General features: G+C 35.7%; 1 protein-coding gene across 1 annotated transcript; it reads right to left on the bottom strand.

Annotated features, from left to right (window-relative positions):
* Positions 1–73: 73 nt before the first annotated feature.
* PPWD1 (peptidylprolyl isomerase domain and WD repeat containing 1) lies at positions 74–20,887 on the bottom strand. Its single transcript, XM_055421977.2, has 11 exons — positions 20,696–20,887; positions 17,017–17,119; positions 15,004–15,104; positions 14,751–14,871; positions 11,662–12,109; positions 7,485–7,675; positions 6,466–6,655; positions 3,572–3,753; positions 2,439–2,520; positions 1,463–1,645; positions 74–376 (listed from the first exon to the last, which is right to left on the bottom strand). The coding sequence occupies exons 1-11, from the start codon at positions 20,883–20,885 to the stop codon at positions 233–235; spliced, it is 1,935 nt and encodes a 644-aa protein (XP_055277952.1). The 5' UTR covers positions 20,886–20,887; the 3' UTR covers positions 74–232.
* Positions 20,888–20,996: the final 109 nt, after the last annotated feature.

Genomic DNA, 20,996 nt, shown 5'->3' with positions numbered 1-20,996 from the left:
CTGAGTTTTAGTTCATTTGAGTTTAATCACCTCTTAGGATGAGAAATACTGCAAGAAAACTCAAAGGCAGAGCTTTTAAAAAACAGCCTTTAATGAAAAATACACAAATATAATACTGAATTCCTGAAACATGATTTGTACATTCAGCAAATCTTGAGCTTCCTTATGTAAAATAATCCTGTGTTTAATGTATGTGTATTTTTATTTATACAGACAATGAGACAAATCTATTTTACTTGACAGTAATATTTATGATGCTGACATCCTCATAGGGCTTATCTGTTTTGGGATTGACTTTGACATTGGAGATCCTTTGTACGACTTCCATTCCTTTAGTCACTCGTCCAAACACTGTGTGCTTATTATCAAGCCAAGGCTGTGTTGGAGGACAAATAGAAAATCTTGGTAAACCCTAAATTCTTAAATCACAGCCACTGGATGAGCAAATTAAAAAGAATTAAACTTTGGCTTCATTTTAAAATATAATTAAAAATAATATTTTCACTTAGAAGCTTTTAAGAGTAGTTCCATGTTATAATAAAAAATAAAAAAAGCTTAATGTTTAATATCTGCATCTTTTAGATCAAAGGGAGCTGGAAAATGCATTCTGATTTCAGAGATAGAAAAATGTGGGAAAAACTGATTAAAATCAGGAACTATTCTAAAGATGAAGAAACAAGCCCAGAGGTAGAATAATTTGTTTTGGATTGTCCAACAAATAGTGCAAAGCTGACTTAAACTCATGTGGCCTGAATTACAAAAGTACTGTTTATAAAGTAAAGTCTTGTTAGGTAATTTTCCATTTTCCTTTCTAAATTGTTCTCATTTTTATATCCTGCTGCTGCTGCTGCTGCTAAGTCACTTCAGTCGTGTCCGACTCTGTGTGACCCCATAGACGGAAGCCCACCAGGCTCCCCCGTCCCTGGGATTCTCCAGGCAAGAACACTGGAGTGGGTTGCCATTTCCTTCTCCAATGTGTGAAAGTGAAAAGTGAAAGTGAAGTCGCTCAGTCGTGTCTGACCCTTAGTGACCCCACGGACCGCAGCCTACCAGGCTCCTCCATCCATGGGATTTTCTAGGCAAGAGTACTGGAGTGGCTTGCCTTTTATATCCTAGCATATATAAATAATAGAGAATAATAAAGCTCTCTTTTCCACTGAATTCACTCTCTTAGATCAAAACCCATGAATCTCTGGCTTATAGAAAATGCCTCCCAGGTGGCGCAAATAGAAAAGAAACTGCCTGTCAGTGCAGGAGAGATAAGAGACATGGGTTAGATCCCTGAGTTGGGACGATTCCTGAGTTGGGACGATCCCCTGGAGGAAGCATGGCAACCCACTCCAGTACTCTTGACTGGAGAATCCTGTGGACAGAGGAGCCTGGCAGGCTACAGTCCATCGAGCTGCAAAGAGTCGAACGTGACTGAAGCAACTTAGCACACACACATGCGTGTTCTACTTACTGTTGGTACTACTGTTATGAAAAACTGGGATCCATTAGTATTCGATCCAGCATTGGCCATGCTGAGTGTATATGGCCTGTCATGTCGTAATGTTGAATGAAATTCATCTTCAAATTCTCCTCCCCATATACTTTCTCCTCCCATACCAGTACCTGTTGGATCTCCTGTCTGAATCATGAAGCCCTTAAAGTAAACAAAGGAATATTACACATATTACATATATGTATGCTTTGGAGTCGTATGTTTGTCAAGAGTGCTTTATAGTCAATAAAATCTTATTAACAGTCATTCTATAAACTGATGTGCTATCTCACTCAATAATTAAAGCCAATTAATAGCGTAGATAAGTTTTAGGATCTTGTTTAATGTGTTAAGTCTTACATAATTGGGCCACTCTTTTCTCTCCCCTTTCCCTAGACACTCTGAATGTCTGACTCAGTCACTTCACTAATTCCTTCAGAACTCTGAAATCTAATTTTTCCTTCTGCCATTTCTGACCTGCCAGTAATCAAGAACTACATCAGTGCTCCATACATTTCATGAAATGCTGCTCAACAAAATCCTGGGCTGAATTCATTCTGTTCATCAGGTTTTAGTGGTAGTTTTCACAGCTAAAGTGGCAACATGGCTGTTCTAATACTTAATCTTCTAGATCTAGACCTTATCTAGCCACTAGAAACAGGTTACCTTGCCTATTGATTTTATCTCAGCGAGACCCTTTACTCATTACCTGATCCTTTGCTTTAACTGCTGACAAAAGACTGCTGCAGTGTTTCTAAAAAGGCTACCATGCTACTGTTCCTATCCTTGATTTTATATCTGATTTTCATGATCATCCATTATTCTTTTGACTTCCATAGTCCATTTTTCCTATTCCTAATAAAGTGCTAAGCATGAATGAGATTCCTTAGGTTCGAAACCTCTTGTTATACAATAACATACTTTTCCTTAAATCATATAAACTTTGCTAACTTACCTTAATTATGCGGTGAAATGTGTGTCCATTATAATAACCATTTCTGCTGTGAACACAAAAATTTTCCACTGTCTTAGGGCACCTAGTGAGACATATATTAAAAATATGAAAATTTAATGGAGCATCTTAGCCAAGTTTTCTTTGTGGTTCGGCTTTAAATTGAGAGTATTTAGGTTCCAAAGTCATTTAGTATTTTTAAAAAATATAACCATAGCACCATAACCCACTGTATATAGTTCCTGGGAAAGGTAATTTTCTTATAAAAACAATGTTATAGTATGGTGACATTTCCTGACCAAGGACTTATTCACTGCTATGATAGCTACTAAATTTAATAAACTTTAAATGATAGTCACACACTCAGATATACTTTCTAAATAATATTATCTCATGAGATGATTTAATACTGTATATTATCATATAATAGCTCCCAATGCTGAGAATGGCAGAGAGAATCAAGAGAATCCTGTACCAAGCACATCAGGGATAGGCTTAGTGGATGCATAATAAAATTATTAATAATTATTATTCAGTGTTCTGAATACTTAAAATGAGATAGTCCAGGTGTCTAGAATTGCCTAGTTTTTTGTCCAGTGTCAAGATATGGTAAAATATTGGACATGAAACATTCATATCAAAATAACAAAGTACTTTTAAATCAAGGCACTGTACAAGATGTCTTCTTTTGGGTCAAGAATAACCAGTCGTATTGCATTGTATTTGGTATTGTATGTTCATTGTGCAAACTCAAATGTCAGGAAGGAAAAATAATTATCCTCCCCTTAAAGATTTGAAAGGAAAGCCAGTTATAACAAGTGAACCACAAAACCTATAGTTGGCATGTGTAGTTGATGGTAGCGGTAATATACATTTGTATGTCAATCTATAGTTTACATTCAGCACTGTCATATTTATTACATTTTGTCCTCGTAAAAATAAACCTGTGAAATATGTTTATGTATGTATAAAATTTTCACATTTTCTAATGTAACAATTACCAGAGAGCTTAGGATAGATGCTTTATCTAACAGTTCAATTTTTCAAAATACCTTAAGTCAAAATAACAAGAAGTTGCAGTTTCTTCAAATATACACATTTAAACTGGTATTTATGACAACAGAAACAGTACATACTCAACAGGAAAGAGTTTGATGTGAATGTCTCCCATGCTTGTGTGGATAATGGCACTATCTGACACTCGTTTAGGTCCCTCAGCTTGAGTAGCTGCCATGACTTCTTCTTTAGAAGGTTTCTCATTAAAAACATCTCGGTCAGAATCTGCACTTTTTGTATCTTCTGGTTCTCGTTTAGTAAACTCAAGGAGGAAAATAAAAAGTGAGTAAATAAATTTTTCATCTGGTTAAAATTTATGAACGAGACAATTGCATTTCTAATGAAGTATTTGAGGAAACTTAAGAATTTACATCAGAATAAATGCTTATTTCAGGAATTGCTTCCAATCATAGGATGTGCAAGGCAGCTAAATGTCTACATTTGCCTAATGAGAAAATTCATATGATGAAGATGAGTGATTTCAAATGGTCTTTCTTTTTTGGTGAAAATTTCTTTGGGTACCCATTTAAAAATAGGTAGTTTTGAGGTAGCTCTCTGCTTCTGCCTTCTAGTATGTCCTACCTAACCTGCCATCTATTGCTTACTTTTCACTGTTTGGATTGCCTGCGTTTCAGCTGTAGTTTGCCACTTAACTAGTTACATGACTTTGGGGAAGTAAATTCATTAGTTTCATTTCCTTACTCATAAAAAAGGATGATAATAAAAACTACCTCAAAATGACACCTGATATGAAGATTAAATGAAGGATATAAAGTGTTTAGAGAATAGTGCCTAACACAGAAGGCAATGTATACATATTAATATTTGTTATTACTATGAACAGGACCTGGTGCTGGTAGGATGAGGATTCAAAGATGAACCAGTAGTGGACCTTGATTGCCTCTTTATTTTTTTTTTTGGACAGAGTCCCATCTGATCTATCTAAACCTTGAAGCTTGGAAGAAAGGATGCACAGTACATTTTGAGTGAAGCAGAAATCTCAGGATCCTCAAGTCTACAGAGAATTGAGAAAAAACTTTCAGTTGTTAAAATTCTGGACTTCTAAAGGTCTATTTCTTTTATTTGACTCTCAGTAAGCAGAAATCTTTTCTCCCCAAGAAAGGTGGATGTTAACTGAGTTCCAGAAAGGTAAATATAGTCCCCAGACTCTGTTTTGCCTAATGTCAGTCCTTGGTCTACTTGGATCAATTCCAGATAAAGGAACAACTAAGCCAGGATGTCACTGCTTTAACATATTATTCTCCAGTTACCAAAGAATGACATGTGTGTTTAACTATTTAATTATATGAATTTTTAACATTATCTTGATTTAGTTCACATATAGAACTATTAAAGTTCAAATTTTATACAATTTTATTTTATGGTACTAGATTTGAAAAAAGGGATATAAAATTTGTATATATGAATACCATTTTAGTTTTATTTAGGAATATGTACATCTAATAAATAATTCATGAAAATGTTAGCAGTATAAATACTCAGTGACTTAATTTTTTATTTTTCTATTTCTTCAGAGTTTCTAAGGAACATGTGTGGTTTAATCAATAAACATAAACTCTGGGGAAAGACAATTTTTAAATAAAGTGAATGAAAAATTAAGAACTATCTTTTACGATTTCTTTTTACCTTCAAAACAGTTAAACTATAGGTAATAACAAGAAAAAGTATTTTTCTTTAACATATATTAATAAATCTTTAGCAGTGAATTTAAGTTTATAAGTAAAATTCTTATCTTAAAAGAATATATCCATTTTAGGCTAAAAGCTTGGCTGGAGTAGATAAACTGCTATTTCCTACATTTACCAAATGCTGGTAACCTTTAGAGCATCACAGCTGCTTGTAAATTGTCAGATGAATGAATGAGTATCCTATAATGGGTCAGACAATTCACCAAACTCTGTGGAGTTTGGTATGTGAAGAAAACGTAGTGCTCTGTATTTATGGATTTTATATTATCTTTAGGAAGAGAGGACACTGCCAGGGACCCCTTCCCCCCCCACCCCCCAAATCACTAAATTATTCCAAAAAGTGTGACATGTACACAAGCAGGCACACCTATTCCAGACTTGATGTCAGGAGAAGGCTTCCAAGCTGAGACCTGAAATATGAAGAGGAACTGGGGAGAGGTTTGTGGCTGACAGAAGGAATAACCTGTGCAAACACTACCAAGTAAAAATAATATCAAGTCCTACAAATGGGATCAAGTTCAGTATAGTCAATGAACTAAAAATGAAGAAAGATAAGCTAGGACAGTGGTTAATATAGACATCTGGGGAGTCATTTAAGGATTTTAGGCAAAAAAATAATCACACCTGGGTTTTAGAAAGTCTCTAAGCGTGCAAGACAGATACAGATGCAGAGGTCTCTACACTTCAGATTTTTCTGCTTGACTGAACAAAATTAGAACAGGGTTACTCCTAGAGAGCTTGGCAGTTTGATTTTGAGCCCAATCTTACTTAACATGCAAAGTATTTTTAATTTTCCAGAAAAAAAAAATCTCTTGGGAATGTACACCATGGTAGCATCATTACAATGAAATCAAAAGGTGAAAAAAGATTTGTATCTAGAGAAGGAAATGTGGAAGTCATTTTGAAGAGTAAAAGGTGAATAATACTAAAACAGAAGAATTTTTAAAAGTTCACAGGAAAATCAATTTTGGATGCAATTATTACCACAGTCACTTACTTCCTATTGTCTTAAACAACACAAGTTGTAGAAGCTAGGTTGAAAACTAGTTCAAAACTGGATGTAAAGCAGTACAGAAATACTTAAACAAACCCTAGTTAAAGATTCTACAATACTAATGTTATAAGATGGTATTCTGGTTGTTTAGAAAGTCTGCTATTATGGCCAACATTCTCTTCAATTGAAAGCACAAGCTAAAAAAATAAAACTCCAATCAAACTGGAAGGAACATTAAAAACTATCTCCTGGTATTGACACTTTCACATACCATATAAAATCTATTCTTTTTGAAGGATGTACAGACTATTGTTGGGTCAGCTTGAATATTCTGAAGTACAGGGTTTTCAGAAGCTTTCATTTCTATAGTAGTTGCAGCACGGTGTTTTTTGGCTATTCCCTGGAACAAAGCCAATTGCATCACTCTAATATTTTCTTGCTTGCCTAAGATTCGCACACACCTGGAAAACACAATAAAATTATCAGGATTAACTCCAATTACACCAACTTTGCAGATAAAAGCTAGGAATCAACTTTTATTTTTGTATAAAATAACCAGTAAAAGGTTTTTAAAAAGCATTTTTCTGCCTCTCCCACTCCCCCCAAAAAGTTATTTTAAATTGGTAGGTGTTTATAATTTTCAGATTAAAAAAAATCATCAGTTAAACAGTTTTAACCTATCCCTATCATTTTAATCTTTCTTCAAGCCTTCAAAGATTCCGTATTGCCAAGAACTACAATATAAATTTGTTTATATGTGAAAATGTACAGTACACGACTTTTTTCCTTTAAATATACTTTTTAAAGTTCTTTTCATTTACATTCAGTGATAGTATCTGATTATAGCAATTTTGTTCTAAGACCAAATGGGCTCTTTGCACAAAAGGCTTATTGTGGTTTCATGCATTTTAACTTCTGATTTTATGTCTAGCAGGATGTAATGCTGAATTCTGTGGTTAAAATATTTGGCAACATTTAACATGAAACGGGCTAATTTAAATCAATAAGGAAAAGACAGACTGAAACTTGTTAAAAAAAAAAAAACAACAACTTGAAACTATGCATATCTTTCTTCCATTTCTTTAACAAACATGAGTGGAAACTTTTTACGTAAGATTATAAACAACAAAAAGACCACAGAAAAATCCAGTCAAAACATTTGGTTAAGTTTAGACATCTGGGACCATTCCACTTGTCTTGGAACAAACAAAACTCCCATTGTTTCCCCAAAGGAGGAAATGGTCCTTTAGAAGTAAACTTTTAAAAAGCATATGTGATATTAAAGCATACCGGTTTGTTTCTACGTTTATAACTTTAATGCCCAGCATTGTTCCATACAGCACGAAGTGTCCAGTTTCATCAAAAACTATATTAATTAATCTTACTGCATCCACCTTCTCCAACTCACGTTCTACAGCCATCCGTCGACCAAATTCCATGTCTGGTAGCTGTTGCCTCATCTGCTGCAGTTCAGTAAACATCTAGGAAATAAACCGTTTATTAACAAAAATAATGTTACATGATAAAGGGGGGGAGAATTTAAATAAAAGCAGAGTGTCTGTTAATAGCCACTGACAGTTTATGTGCTTATATATCTTAAGGAGTACTCTATAAACACTATAAGCAGGAATTGAATTAGAAAATTCAATCATAAAAAATAGTATTTATACTAACTGGTTATTCTAACAAAAAAAAGTAAGAGTTAATATAACTACTGCTTTTTCAGCAGAAACATTGTATCTGCTGCATTTTATAAGCCACAGAGAGCACTTTCCAATATAAACCATATATGTAATTTTAAATTTTTTAGTAGCTATGTTAAATAAAGCAAAAACGAACACGAAATTAATCTTTTATTCAACCCAATATATCTAAAATATTATCAAGACATTAAGCAAAATCAATAATACAAAAAAGCAACATGAAGACATTAAAATATTAAGCAATATTTAAAAATTGAGATCTTTTTTCCTTCTTATATTAAGTCTTTGAAATCCAGTGTGCATTTTATACTTTTAGTCCAGCTCAATTTGGACTAGTCACATGCCAAGTGTTCAGCAACCCTATGTGCTAGTGGACTGGCCTTTTAACAAGCACTCAATTTTATTTTTTATAATTTCACTAATTTATAACAATTTCATATTTCAGAAAGTGTTTCAAGTTGTTTTGGAGCACCACTATATATTTAGATTATCATTAGGTAAATGTGATTTAGGATGGATGAATTTTATGAGTCCCCTTTAGTTTGGCTATTTGGTTTACTTTTCTTTAGATATTTAATACACAACTTTCAAGATAAGGGTCATATCTTAGTTACTATGTACAATCATACTACCAGCCTCCCCAAAGATGTGATCTTTACATTCAGCTTTCCCAACATTTAGGGCATCAAACTGCAGAAATCAAAAATGGCTCTCTATTGCAAATGGAAAGAGGTCAGTCAGGCTTATGTCCCACCTACTACTTCTTTTCATGCTTGCATTAACAAAATCTCTGGTTTTTCTAGATGTGGAAAGAACAACAATGTACATAACTCCAAAAATGAAAAGGAGGTATATGTGTTAGGGAACAACATTAGGGTTTCTTGTTGCCAGTCTGTGAACTGATATATTATTGCTTTGCTCATTTACCAGAAATAGCCTAGATGCTAGACTACATTTTTGTAGTATGGGAGCCTTGGTTATTTTGCTAGAAAGAAGATTCATTTTCAAGAAATAAAGTTTATAGATGGTCATCTGCCCATGTAAAAGTAATAAATGCTAATCTAATCTTTTAAGCACATTAATATCTTTTAAAAAATTAATTTATTTTAATTGGAGGATAATTACTTTACAATATTGTGGTGGTTTTTGCCATACATTGACATCAATCAGCCACAGGTGTACATGTGTCCTCCCATCCTGAACCTCCCTCCCACCTTCCCATCCCATCCCTCTGGGCTGTCCCAGAGCACCAGCTTTGAGTGCCTTGCTTCATGCATCAAACTTGGACTGGTCATCTATTTCACATATGGTAATATACATGTTTCATGCTATTCTCTCAAATCATCCCACCCTCGCGTTCCACATAGTCCAAAAGTCTGTTCTTTACATCTGTATCTCTTTTGCTGCCTTGCATACAGGATCGTTGTTACCGTCTTTCTAAATTCCATATATATGCATTAATGTATTGGTTTTTTTTTTTTTACAATATTCTAGCTTTAATAGCTGCATCTCTTATCATCTCATCATCTCTGTATGGCCATATGCAGTACTCCTGATTAATAAAATACCAAAAGATACAACTTCACACCATCCAATTAAATTTATCTATTAAACTAGGACTCTAACTAGTTAGAACCCTTAACATGGAACTATGAGATACCAGTCATTAACTAATGAGTCACTAGCATTATTACTAAATTAATTGGCATTTGCATCCCCTCTTTTTTTTGGGCAAACTCCCTCATCCTGAATCTGAACTTCTGTCCGATACTTTGCTACTGATCTTATCACACTAAATCCTATAATTTCAACAAATATTAAAGAGAACAATGAAATAGAGTGAATTCAACAGCTCGGAGTACATGTGTTAAACGATTTATATCCAAAGAATAGATTTGTTTTCTTAAGGAATCTAGGAAGAGTTGCAAATTGTGAAGAGTTTTAAAATTATATTTAAGTTGAAGCCACTATTAAAGAAAACATCACAAGGTTTCTCCTTTTCCCAAAATCATAATGGAAAGCTATATTCTTCCAATAAGAAAATGAGTTATAAGGATAATTTGACTAGCATATAAACCTTCCCTTTTGTCTGGATTCATATTCCTTCAGGCAGCTAATTCACCCAACTTACTACCACATCACTAATAAGGTGACAGTAGTTTTGAAGCACTTAATGCAAGGAATCTATTATAAATTGGTGACTACAAAGACTGTAGAATTGACACTGTTGTACAATAAACAGTATTGTTACAAAGATTTGACCCACAGACTTGGAGAATTCAACATACCCATAGCAGTTAGAGAACCACAAGATGGAAACATGATGAGACTCAAATACCCACAAAACCAATTATCTTTGCATGGATAAAAACTCATTCTACAGCTGCATGCTCTAATAAGTACTTCTTTTCTTCCCCCTGTTTTTTGGCTATGAAAAAGGCATTCAGGATCTTCATTCTCCAACCAGGGATTGAACCCATGCCCCCTGCAATGGAAGTGCTGTGTCTTAACCACTGGACCACTAGCAAAGTCCCAGTAAATTCTTGTTAACAGTAATTATGTGTCAGGTATCATTCTTAGTGCTGGAGATTCAATCACAAGCAAAACAGATACAGGACCATAAATGACACACAGTTTAATCTACTGGGGGCGGGGCTGATACACATAAATCAAATAATAAGACCAAATATTCTAAAAGAAAATAAATAGTGATACACTACCACATTAAAAAAAATATAAGTAGTCTGAGACTGGAAGAATAGTGGAAGATGGCTGGGGGAAATGATTCTCTGAGATCTGAAGGACGAGTTCAACAGGTAAGGGGAGGAAGGAGGGTTAATGGGACCAGCGCTCACTCCAAGCAGGAGGCACAGCATATGCACAGGCACTGTGGTGGGAGACGTAGTCAAGAAACTGAAAGTAGGCCTGACTGGGTCCTGGAGAGGCAGGGAGGGAGGTGAATCTCAGCAGGTTGAAGTGGAAGGGAGGGGTACAATATGGTAGGCCATGATTTTGGTCTTGATCCTAAAGACAACAGGTAGTCACTGAAAGATTCAAAGGATGACATGATAGGACAATGTGTTTTGAAAAGATTCCTCTGGGTGGAGCATGGATAACAGGTTAGGAAGAAGCTAGAATAGATACAGGGAGTAGGCCATGCAATAGGCCAGGCAACAGATTATGAGCTAGGGTAGTCACAGCTGTGCTAAAAGGAAATGTATGTATTTAAAGTATATGTAGAAAGTAAAATGGACAGGACTCATGATGAATTAAATGGACGGGTAAGGAAAAACAGTTAAAGATGACTCATTTCTGGTTTGTGCAAGCAGATACATATTGGTGCCATTCATGAAGACAGCAAAAATAAACAAAAGGATAGGGCCAGGTCTGTTTATAATAGAAGGCTGGAGAAATAAATTTTTAAGTAGTCATACAGAAGGCAGGAGTGAAAAGAATGAGAAGAGAAGGAGGCCTAGCATGGGTTTTGAGGATCTCAAAAGAATGAGCTTTCAAACAACAAAATCACAAAAACAGCCACATAAGTGTAAGAAAAACTTGCTCAGAAAATATCACATCGTAAACCTAGAGAAGAGAGTTTTGAAGAGTAACAATGCAAGACAGCAGACAAACAATTTCTTTACTGTGATAAGCAAATTAATCATCAATCTAAATGTCCATATCCAGAAAAAAATCTTTTAAGAAATAGCACAAACTAAAGACATTTTCAGAAAAGTAAAATCTGATTAAATTTATATGGCACTTACACTTAGTGATTCATCAAAGACTCTCATGAGTTTTCCAGTTAAGAATCTGAAAATTCTAACTTTTCTGTCAGAACCAATAGTGGCTATTTTCTTCCCATCAGGTGAAAAACATATGCTGGTTGGATAAGCCTTGCACTTGGCAAATTCATATAAATCTGTGTCAGTTTTATATTCCCAGTTCACATTTTTTGGAAATTTATACTCATAAGGAGGACCGGTCCAGTATTCAATCATCCCAGATTTGTCAGAAGACACTACTGCTTTGTAAACTGGGTTTAGCCGAATCTGAGTAAGAGGTGATGTGTGGAGTTTGTCAAAGATATGCAGTGGCTGGTTATCTCCTCGACCATCATAAATGAAAATTTTTCCTGTACTTTTCTCAGAAGCAGCAACTGAAGATATGGCATCCCCCGGGCAATAGATCCACTCACACTGTCCAGGGAAATACCTAAAATAGTAAAGAATTGAGGGGGATAAGAAGAGGCCAAAACAAGTCGTAAGCATCCTTACTCATTTCCATCACCAAAAAATGTCCCCGCCAGTGATTTAGCCAGTTTTAGATTATTTGATCAAAGGTAGCAGCGAGATACAGAATGGGGAAGAATAGGAAAAGTTACTAATTTTTCTCTTTCTGACCTCATAAATGAATGATAATAACTTCTGAGGACTGATCAAACCACAGGAAGAGAACTCACACAGCAAGTATTTACAAGGAAACTGAAACAGACCTAGATCTTAAAATATTCTGAGGCTTTTTTTTTGGATCTCGATGTCTCTGTCTATGTACGTGCTATTCTAAGTCACTTCAGTCGTGTCTGACTTTTGGGACCCAATGGACTGTAGCCTGCCAGGCTCCTCTGTCCATGGGATTCCCCAGGCAAGAATACTGGAGTGGGTTGCCATGCCCAGATCCTCCAGGGGATCTCCTCTACCCAGGGATCAGACATGCATCTCTTATGTCTCCTGCACTGGCAGGCAGATTCTTTACCATTAGCTCCACCTGGAAAGCCCCTCTCTATGTATACCTTACTTTTAAATAGGTTAGCATGTTAGTATACTATACAAATCCATTCTTGAAATATTTAAGGTCAAAATATTTTAGTCATGGCTTTGCTCAAATGCAAAACATTCTGATATCACTCTCTCATTATCAGTAGCTTGATCTTAATACTATGTGCTTTGAACATGTTACCTGATAAAAGTGTAAAAGAACTGGACAGATGTAATCAACATGCTAAACTTATATATTCAGTTGTGTGTTGTCTTCTTCAAAATCATCAGTCTGAGAAGTTACAGTTACTCCAATGACAGAGCTAATGCTCAAAACTTTTTGAGGACTCTCAGAATTTCCATAAAAGCTTAAAAGACACAGGCATAGCTTGGAGATGTTGCAGGTTTGGTTCCAGATCACAAAAATTGAAAACTGCAATAATGTGAGCCATATGGATTTTCTTTGGTTTCCCAGTGCACAATAAAAGTTTGTTTAAACTACCTGTATTTCTATTGAAGTGTGTAATCACATTATGTCTAAAAAATTACATGTATATATACATATCTTAATAAAAAATACTTTATTGCTTAAAGAATGCTAATTATCATGTGAGGCTTCAGCCAGTTGTAATCTTTTTGTAACAGTAAAATCAAAGATCACTGATCACTATAACAAATATAATAATAATGAAAAATGAAATATTATGAGAATTACTAAATGTGAAATAATGACACAAACTGAGCAAAAGGCGTTGGAAAAAATGGTGAGTACAGACTTGCTCCATGCAGGGTGGCCACAAACTTGTTAATTGTAAAAAAAAAAAAAAAAAAACCACAGTGTGTGCAAAGTGCAATAAAACAAGATATGCCTGTTCTCTTTCAATACCCTCAAAGGTGGCAAATGTTCAACATATATTTGATTAAAAAAACAAACAGCTAAAGTCTGGGGGAAACAAAGCTGGGAATATGACACATGATCAATAGGTATTTCTATTTGTAGTCAAAAAAGTTCTTATCATAAATAATAAGACTGACTTCTTTTAATGGTTCATAAACAGGTTTTGAAGGAAATTCCCAAAAAGTACTGTCATATACTGAACTGAGTGTAGTTCTAATCCCTACCTTCCTCCAATTCACATGGTGAAGCCCTCATCCCCAAAGTTACTGTATCTGGAGAAAGGGTTTTAAAGAGGTAACTAAATGAGGCCAGAAAGGCGGGGCCCTAATCCAACAGGCCTTTGGCCTTCTAAAAAGTGAAAAAACAAAATATTCCCCTCTTTCCCCTGTACTTAACGAGGACAAAGTGTGAAACCCGGAAGAGTCCTCACCAAAAAACACACACCGTTGGAACATCCTCATTGGAAAAGACCCAGATGCTGGGAAAGATTGAAGGCAGGAGGAGAAGGGGACGACAGAGGATGAGATAGTTGGATGGAATCACTGACTCGATGGACATGAGTTTCAGTGGGCTCCAGGAGTTGGTGATGGACAGGGAAGCCTGGCGTGCTGCAGTCAATGGGGTTGCAAAGAGTCGGACACAAGTGAGCAACTGAACTGAACCTCCAGAAGTACGAGAAAATATATTTCTCTTGCTCAAGCTACGCAGCCCATGGTGTTCTGTTTAATTTCGTTTCTGCACAGTCTAACCACATAGTTTCGGTACCAATATACTTTAAAGTTTAAAATCACCAACAATTCCAAAAATGTGCATAAGCCTTATAAAAACACAATGCTATATTACTGAAATAAGCATTACTAGGAAGTTAATTTAAATGCCAGTACATTAGACATGATGGATGCTCATTAAATTATTAAGTAGTGTAAAATGGATATAATTAATCCTTGTTATGGTGCTACTTGGACATTTCTGTTGTAATTAATGACAAAACTCACAGCAGAAGCCCACAAACAACATAACAAAGATTCATAATACTTAATTTTCCCAAACAAAATCTAAAGGCATATTTTTTAATAGAATGGTAATATATTCTGTTTAGAAATACCTATGAAATGGTCAAGTTTAGTTCAAGAATTCTTTCATTAAGTTAAAAAAATACATATATATATATATATACACACACACTTTAAAAAAGACTCACCCAAGCTTCAGCATATTGATCATGTCAAAGTTCACTACATCAAACACCTTCATTGCTTTATCATCACCCACGGAACAGAATAAAGCTCCCTCAGAGCTAATTGCAATACTCTCAATAACTCCTATTTAAAGAAACCAAATCAAAACATTCTAGTAAACATAAAAGAAATGGATATAATTAAAAGGAAAAAAATTAAAAAGAAACTTTAATCAACACAGTTGAAATGAGAGCCAAAAAAAAGTAAAATTCTTACCTAGGTGACTACGAAAATGCTTAACAAATTCAATTCCCTCTTCTATTTTTTTCCAGAATTTAACATGTCCATCGTGACTAGCAGTAATAATAAAGTCTGTCCTGCATAAAAAATTGTAGAAGTTACTTTCTAAAACAGATGCAAAAATCACTTTGTGCCCCCAAGCCAATCATTTACTCAGAATCTTGGACTCTTAAATAACAGACTACAAAAAAAAATCTTCCTTTATACAAACCACTGTATCACTGTATTAGGGCAGACATAACATTGCAAAATTTGAAGCTCTTTTCTGGATATCGTAACAGCTACGGCTGCACTACTCTTATTTATTTTTTCCTGGCATATAATTGCTTTACAATGTTGTGTTAGTTTCTTCTGTACAGCAAAGTGAATTAGCCATGTGTAAACAGGTTCAACATATCCCCTCTTTGCCACCACAGAGCACTAAAAAGAGTTCCACGCTGCACTAATTTTAAATCTAAGAGCTAGGATCAGGATTGAGGTAATCACTAGATCATAGGTCCTTTAATGCTAAAATTACCCTACAGGCAGTCTTTTCACAGGGAAAATGTACTATCTTTCAGAAGGTGATAAATAATTAAATCCAAACATACTACTTACATATAAAGCAAAATTCAATGTAAGTTTGTTTCAGATATTATCCAAGGTATTTCGGTTAAGTACCAAAATTTTGTACAGTATAGCCTCTCATCAGTTATATAAAAATAGAAAATATTTGTTGAAAGCTATTATATGTTGAATACTCTACAAACATTATCTTAGTTATAATTATCTTTACAACAACTCTGTTAGGTGAATATTTTTCACCATCTTTTTAAAAATTAGGCAATAGTTTAAAAATGTTAAATGTATTTGCCCCAAGTCTGGAGCTGGAGAAGAGCATTCAATATTGGGTTTGCCTAACTTCAAAACACTAGGTTTCTATAAAATCTTCAAAAATCTTTCCATTATAGTCTGCTGCCTTAGGTTAAACAAAGAAACCTGGAGTGACAGAAAGCTAGTCCTATATGCTGCCTTATTCACGGACAACTTTCCACTAAGAAAAGAGCTAATATTTCGTCAAAATTATCCCATAAAAGGAATATAAAGATATTTAATTTAAATCTTTTAATTGTCTCTAAGAGATCAAGAATAAACTGATCCAAACAGCAAAGTAAATCATCTACTTCTTTCCATACTCACTGCCAATATCATCTCAGCCACCATCCTAATTCATCAATGATTACTGTATTAGCCTCCTAATTGCTTTTTCTGTAACCATTCTTGCTCTGTTTGAATCCATTCATTTCACCATAACCACAGTGATCTTGACGTTTACACACACACATAGACACATGTATACACAATGTGATGTTACTCTCCCAATCAGGTTCAAAATCCATATAAGAAATAGAAAACTTTGGGATTTCTTGCCTTTTTTCTCCAGCCTCAACTACCACTTAACCCCTCTAAACCTGTTTCCTTATCTACAAAATGTAGACGGATACTACTTGTAAGACTGTTAAGATAAATGGGACAATTAATGAAAAAGCCTTGACACAGGACCTAGACATAATATGAGCTCAACAAAGAGCAGAGTATTACTATTCCTTCTACAAAACCTTATTCAGCTATTTTGAAGTTTCTGTGACATTTCCAGAATGTCTCGGATCTCATCATTTTCCTCATTTGTACTGAAAAGGTCAGCTACCAATTACTCCCAAATTAACTAATACACTCTCCTTCACGGAAGCTCAGACACTACTCGGATTACCCCCTATTGGCATTTGTCTCCAAAAGACATGTACACAAACTAGGGAATCTGGTCTTAGAGAACGCATCTTTGTATGATATAGGAAAGAGCATATAGGTCTTTATTTAACAAACTATTTCAAAACCTATGGAATGAAATAGAAATCTTCAATATCCTAAAGCTACTTCAATAATTCACCTCAAAATGGAAGTATTTAAAAAAACAATAAACTTCTCGGAAAAAAATACAGACAGACTTACTTGGTGCACACCACATGGGTGATAACATCTCTATGCATGTAGCTGCGCTCATACATGGATGCACTGGGGAGGTTATCAAGATAGACTCTTTCAAACTCTAGAACTAAGGGGAAAAAGTAAAGAAAAATATTTTTTAACAACTGGAACTAAATACTATTTTGTATTTTCTTTTAGATTTTCTCTCAATTCACGCGTAATGAAAAAATATCCAGTGTCTGTTATGTCAGTTGTAACCTATTATTTCCTGGTACTGAATAGCACCGTTGTTTATTTGGTCATGAATCATTCTCAGGTATTATACAGATGCTTAACTGTGTCCGAATAAGAACGGAGTGGCTCTGGCTTAATATACAAGTTCCATTAAAAGACAAAAACCATAAGTTTCATGAAAATATCACAACCAAATTTCCAACCATGCAGATTCAATTATTACTGCTAATTTAAATAAGTAGTAAGAGGTCAGAGGCCATCCAGAACATCTCAGTTTATCTTGAAGACAATGATCCTCTTTCCTCTTTGAAGTCACTGATACTAGGTTTGAGTAAATGTAATAAATGCTTAGATTTCTGGAGCTGAGAAAATCCTAGAGAATGTCCAGTTGAGTGCTTCTCAAACTTTTTCCAAGGGCAAAACATTTTTAAGAGTGGTAATCTGAGGAAATATTTCATGATATGAGCTATAAAAAATTTTACTAGTAAAAAGTTGACATTCAGTTCAGTTCAGTTCAGTTGCTCAGTCGTGTCTGACTCTTTGCGACCCCATGAATCACAGCACGCCAGGCCTCCCTGTCCATCACCAACTCCCGGAGTTCACTCAAACTCATGTCCATCGAGTCGGTGATGCCATCCAGCCATCTCATTCTCTGTCGTCCCCGTCTCCTCCCACCCCCAATCCCTCCCAGCATCAGACTCTTCCAGTGAGTCAACTCGTCGCATGAGGTGGCCAAAGTATTGGAGTTTCAGCTTTAGCATCAGTCCTTCCAATGAACACCCAGGATTGATCTCCTTTAGAATGGAGTGGTTAGATCTCCTTGCAGTCCAAGGGACTCTCAAGAGTCTTCTCCAGCACCATAGTTCAAAAGCATCAATTCTTTGGCGATCAGCTTTCTTCATAGTCCAACTCTCACATCCATACTACCTAAAAACAATCCAGTGATGGCCAAACATGCCCATGAAAAGTTCATAAATTAAGCACGATCGTTTCATGGTTTTTCATCACTGCTATTTAGCAAACTCAAAGTTGTGTCCAACAAATTACTTCTCTCTTCATTTTCAGTAACAGAACATCCATTTTTATATGGGAATATTGACATCCAGCTATAGTATCTTCCTCACCTTCTCTGCAGTTAGGAGTGACTAAGTACCAATGAAATAAAAGTGGAAGTGTCGTGTAACAGTCAAGAAGTGTCCCTCAAGAGTTGTGCCATTCTTTCTTTCCCCAGTCTGACAGTTTGAAACCGGGAGATAACCATCAAGGACAAACATGAGGTCCATATCCTAGTGACGCTAGGGCAGAAAACTAGGAAGGAAGAACCTTTGGAGTTTCCACACCAATCCCAGACTGTCTATTTTAGGACTTTTATCTTTATTGTCATTTTGGATTTTTTTTTATTTATTGTCATTTGGATTTTTCTGTAATATACAGCTAAATTTAATCCTGATGCATATTCCTTTTGCTGTTAGTTCACTTGTTGAACAGATGTTTACTGAAAACAAACTAGGTTCCAAGGGACATGGACATGAAGAGTTAACACTGTCTTGAGAAAACTATCATTGGTAGAGCCATATAATATATAATACATATATAGAGAGAGCCAGATAAGGTAGAGCCATATAACCATTTATAGTATCTTTCCGAAAATGTGTACAAAAGTCCAATGTCCAAAGAACATGTTAAAGGGGATGGTTCCATTTCTACTAAGTTTTAAACCCCTATCTTTTTAGCTAAAATCTTCAGTGATATTTTTCCAACATTTCATACATGTTTTTGAATTTCAACTTTTTCTTCAAACTGAATACATTACTGATAAATTTGAATAAGCATCTCACTGTCTCAACTGTATTAAGTTTACGAGCTCTTTGTTTCCTAATGCTAATATCAGCACTTTCATATTTTTGGACTTTTCCATTCCCACTCATTTCCACAAAAAGGGACCTGATTATCTACTGCAAGAAAATAACTGCAAACATACACATAGTAACATTCATTCATTCGATACTTACTGAGTGCCCGCTATATGGAAAGCACTGTACCAAGCACTGGAGCAAAATAGGCATGGTCTTTGTTCTTGTATGCTTACAGTTTTAACAGTGAAGAGAAACATTTATCAGACAATCACATGAATAAACATAAAACTTAAAAATGTAGCAAGTGCAATGAGGAAACAACTGCTATGGAAACATTTAAAAGAGCAGTAAAAGAGGTAACTGCACTTTAAGGGTGTTAAGGAACAATATTCAAAAAAGTAGCTTCTTCAAAATTTGGATACATAAAATTTTGCTGTATCTGTATCCAAATTGTATCCAAAATTTGGAACCATAAAAATTTCACGCTGATAAATACATCTCATACTTATGATCAATGTGCTTTAGAAACTCAGTCCAGACTGGAAAAGTCAGAGACTTTCCAGGGAAAGTAACAGCTGAGCTAAAGGTTAAACGACAATAGGTTAAGTGAAGTGGGTGAGGAAAATTATTCCAGGTAGACCTTGTGACACCCACGTAGACATTCGCAGTTGTAAAAGGGCAGGCCCCATTCTCTAGTGTTATAGTATGGCTTGGACAAAGAGTAAGGAGGATCGAGGATTTGGGAGAGGAAGTAATGGAAATGTGCTGAAAGAGGAATCATATCAAGGGCCTTACATGCTATATTAAGGAGTTTGGGCATTGTTTTAAAAATAATGAGAAATCACTTAAAATTTTTAAGTTGGAAGAGAAATAAAGATTTGAGCTTTCAGAAAGATCACATTTTAAAGGTCTTATACGTTTAAGGAAAACATTCCAAAGAACCTGAAAAATAAGAAAATTTAATGTGACCCTTTCACCAACATCTCCCCCTTTTTCTGGACCACCCTTTTCATTTGATAAAATTTTGTCACTATTACACGCTAGTGGCAAAAGGCTTCAGGCCATGATATCTCACGAGTATGGTTTGAAAACCAGAGATCTTGGTTTTTGGATGAAAAACGTGTAATCCAGGAAAGTTTTGCAACTGTCAAAAAACTCATTAGTGGTGGAGTCCAGAAATTAAATTATCCTTATCTATTCCTTAAGACTCGAAACAGGCACCACCTTCCCGGGTGGCCAAATACACTACCACCACTCTTCAACTGAAAACCTTAAATGGAAAAAGTTTTCTTTTCCACATCTGCTAAACCGGGTTAAAACTTCCAACCACATACGGCAGCTGTACGGATTAAATGAGCGGTGCCAAACACGTAAGTAATGGCAAGTTAGCTTTAGCCTCTATTGTAACAAACCAGAGATTGTTAGATAAGACGCTTTACTCTGTCCAAATCACTATTTCGGAGTAGAGAACGGCCAGAAGTGAGAAGACGACCCTCTGTTCCGATGACACAAATCCCCACAATCACAAACCCTCCGTGTGGGGGTCTGGTTAGAACTCTCCCACTCGGAGGACACAGTATTTCATCTCGCCCCGTGCTTGTCTCTGTAGCTACCTTTCCTCTTCTTCGCCAATGTTGCCTCGACAGGTAAAGGCCCAACCCAGCGCTCTTCATTTTCTTCTTCGTTCTCTTGAGGCACTGCCACTACCAGCTCTCGAGCGCTGAGCTCCGTTTTTCCCGGTTCCTCCGGGTCCCGGCGCCTTCTTCTTCTCAGCTGTGAATCGCTAGCACACTCGGCCGCCATGTTGCCCGAACCGTCAGAAAATGCGCGACACTCACAGCTCGGTTACCAATCCCGAAGCAGCGGCGCGGCCTGCTCGTCAGCGGCCGAGCAAGTTCCGGGATTGGCTGGAAT

This window comes from Moschus berezovskii, chromosome 18 (assembly GCF_049115385.1).
Source record: "Moschus berezovskii isolate FMDL1 chromosome 18, NW_MosBer_1.0, whole genome shotgun sequence".
NCBI lineage: Eukaryota > Metazoa > Chordata > Mammalia > Artiodactyla > Moschidae > Moschus > Moschus berezovskii.
Note: the sequence above shows the minus strand (reverse complement) of the source record. Positions and strands in the feature narration are given on the sequence as shown.

Excerpts from the sequence above, each read along its gene's own strand:
- PPWD1 (XM_055421977.2), bottom strand. The coding sequence starts at position 20,885 with ATGGCGGCCGAGTGTGCTAGCGATTCACAGCTGAGAAGAAGAAGGCGC. Across the intron at positions 14,872-15,003 it reads GCATTTTCGTAGTCACCTAG|GAGTTATTGAGAGTATTGCA; the intron begins GTAAGAATTTTA and ends TTCTTTAAATAG. Across the intron at positions 6,656-7,484 it reads ATAAACGTAGAAACAAACCG|GTGTGTGCGAATCTTAGGCA; the intron begins GTATGCTTTAAT and ends TGTGTTTTCCAG.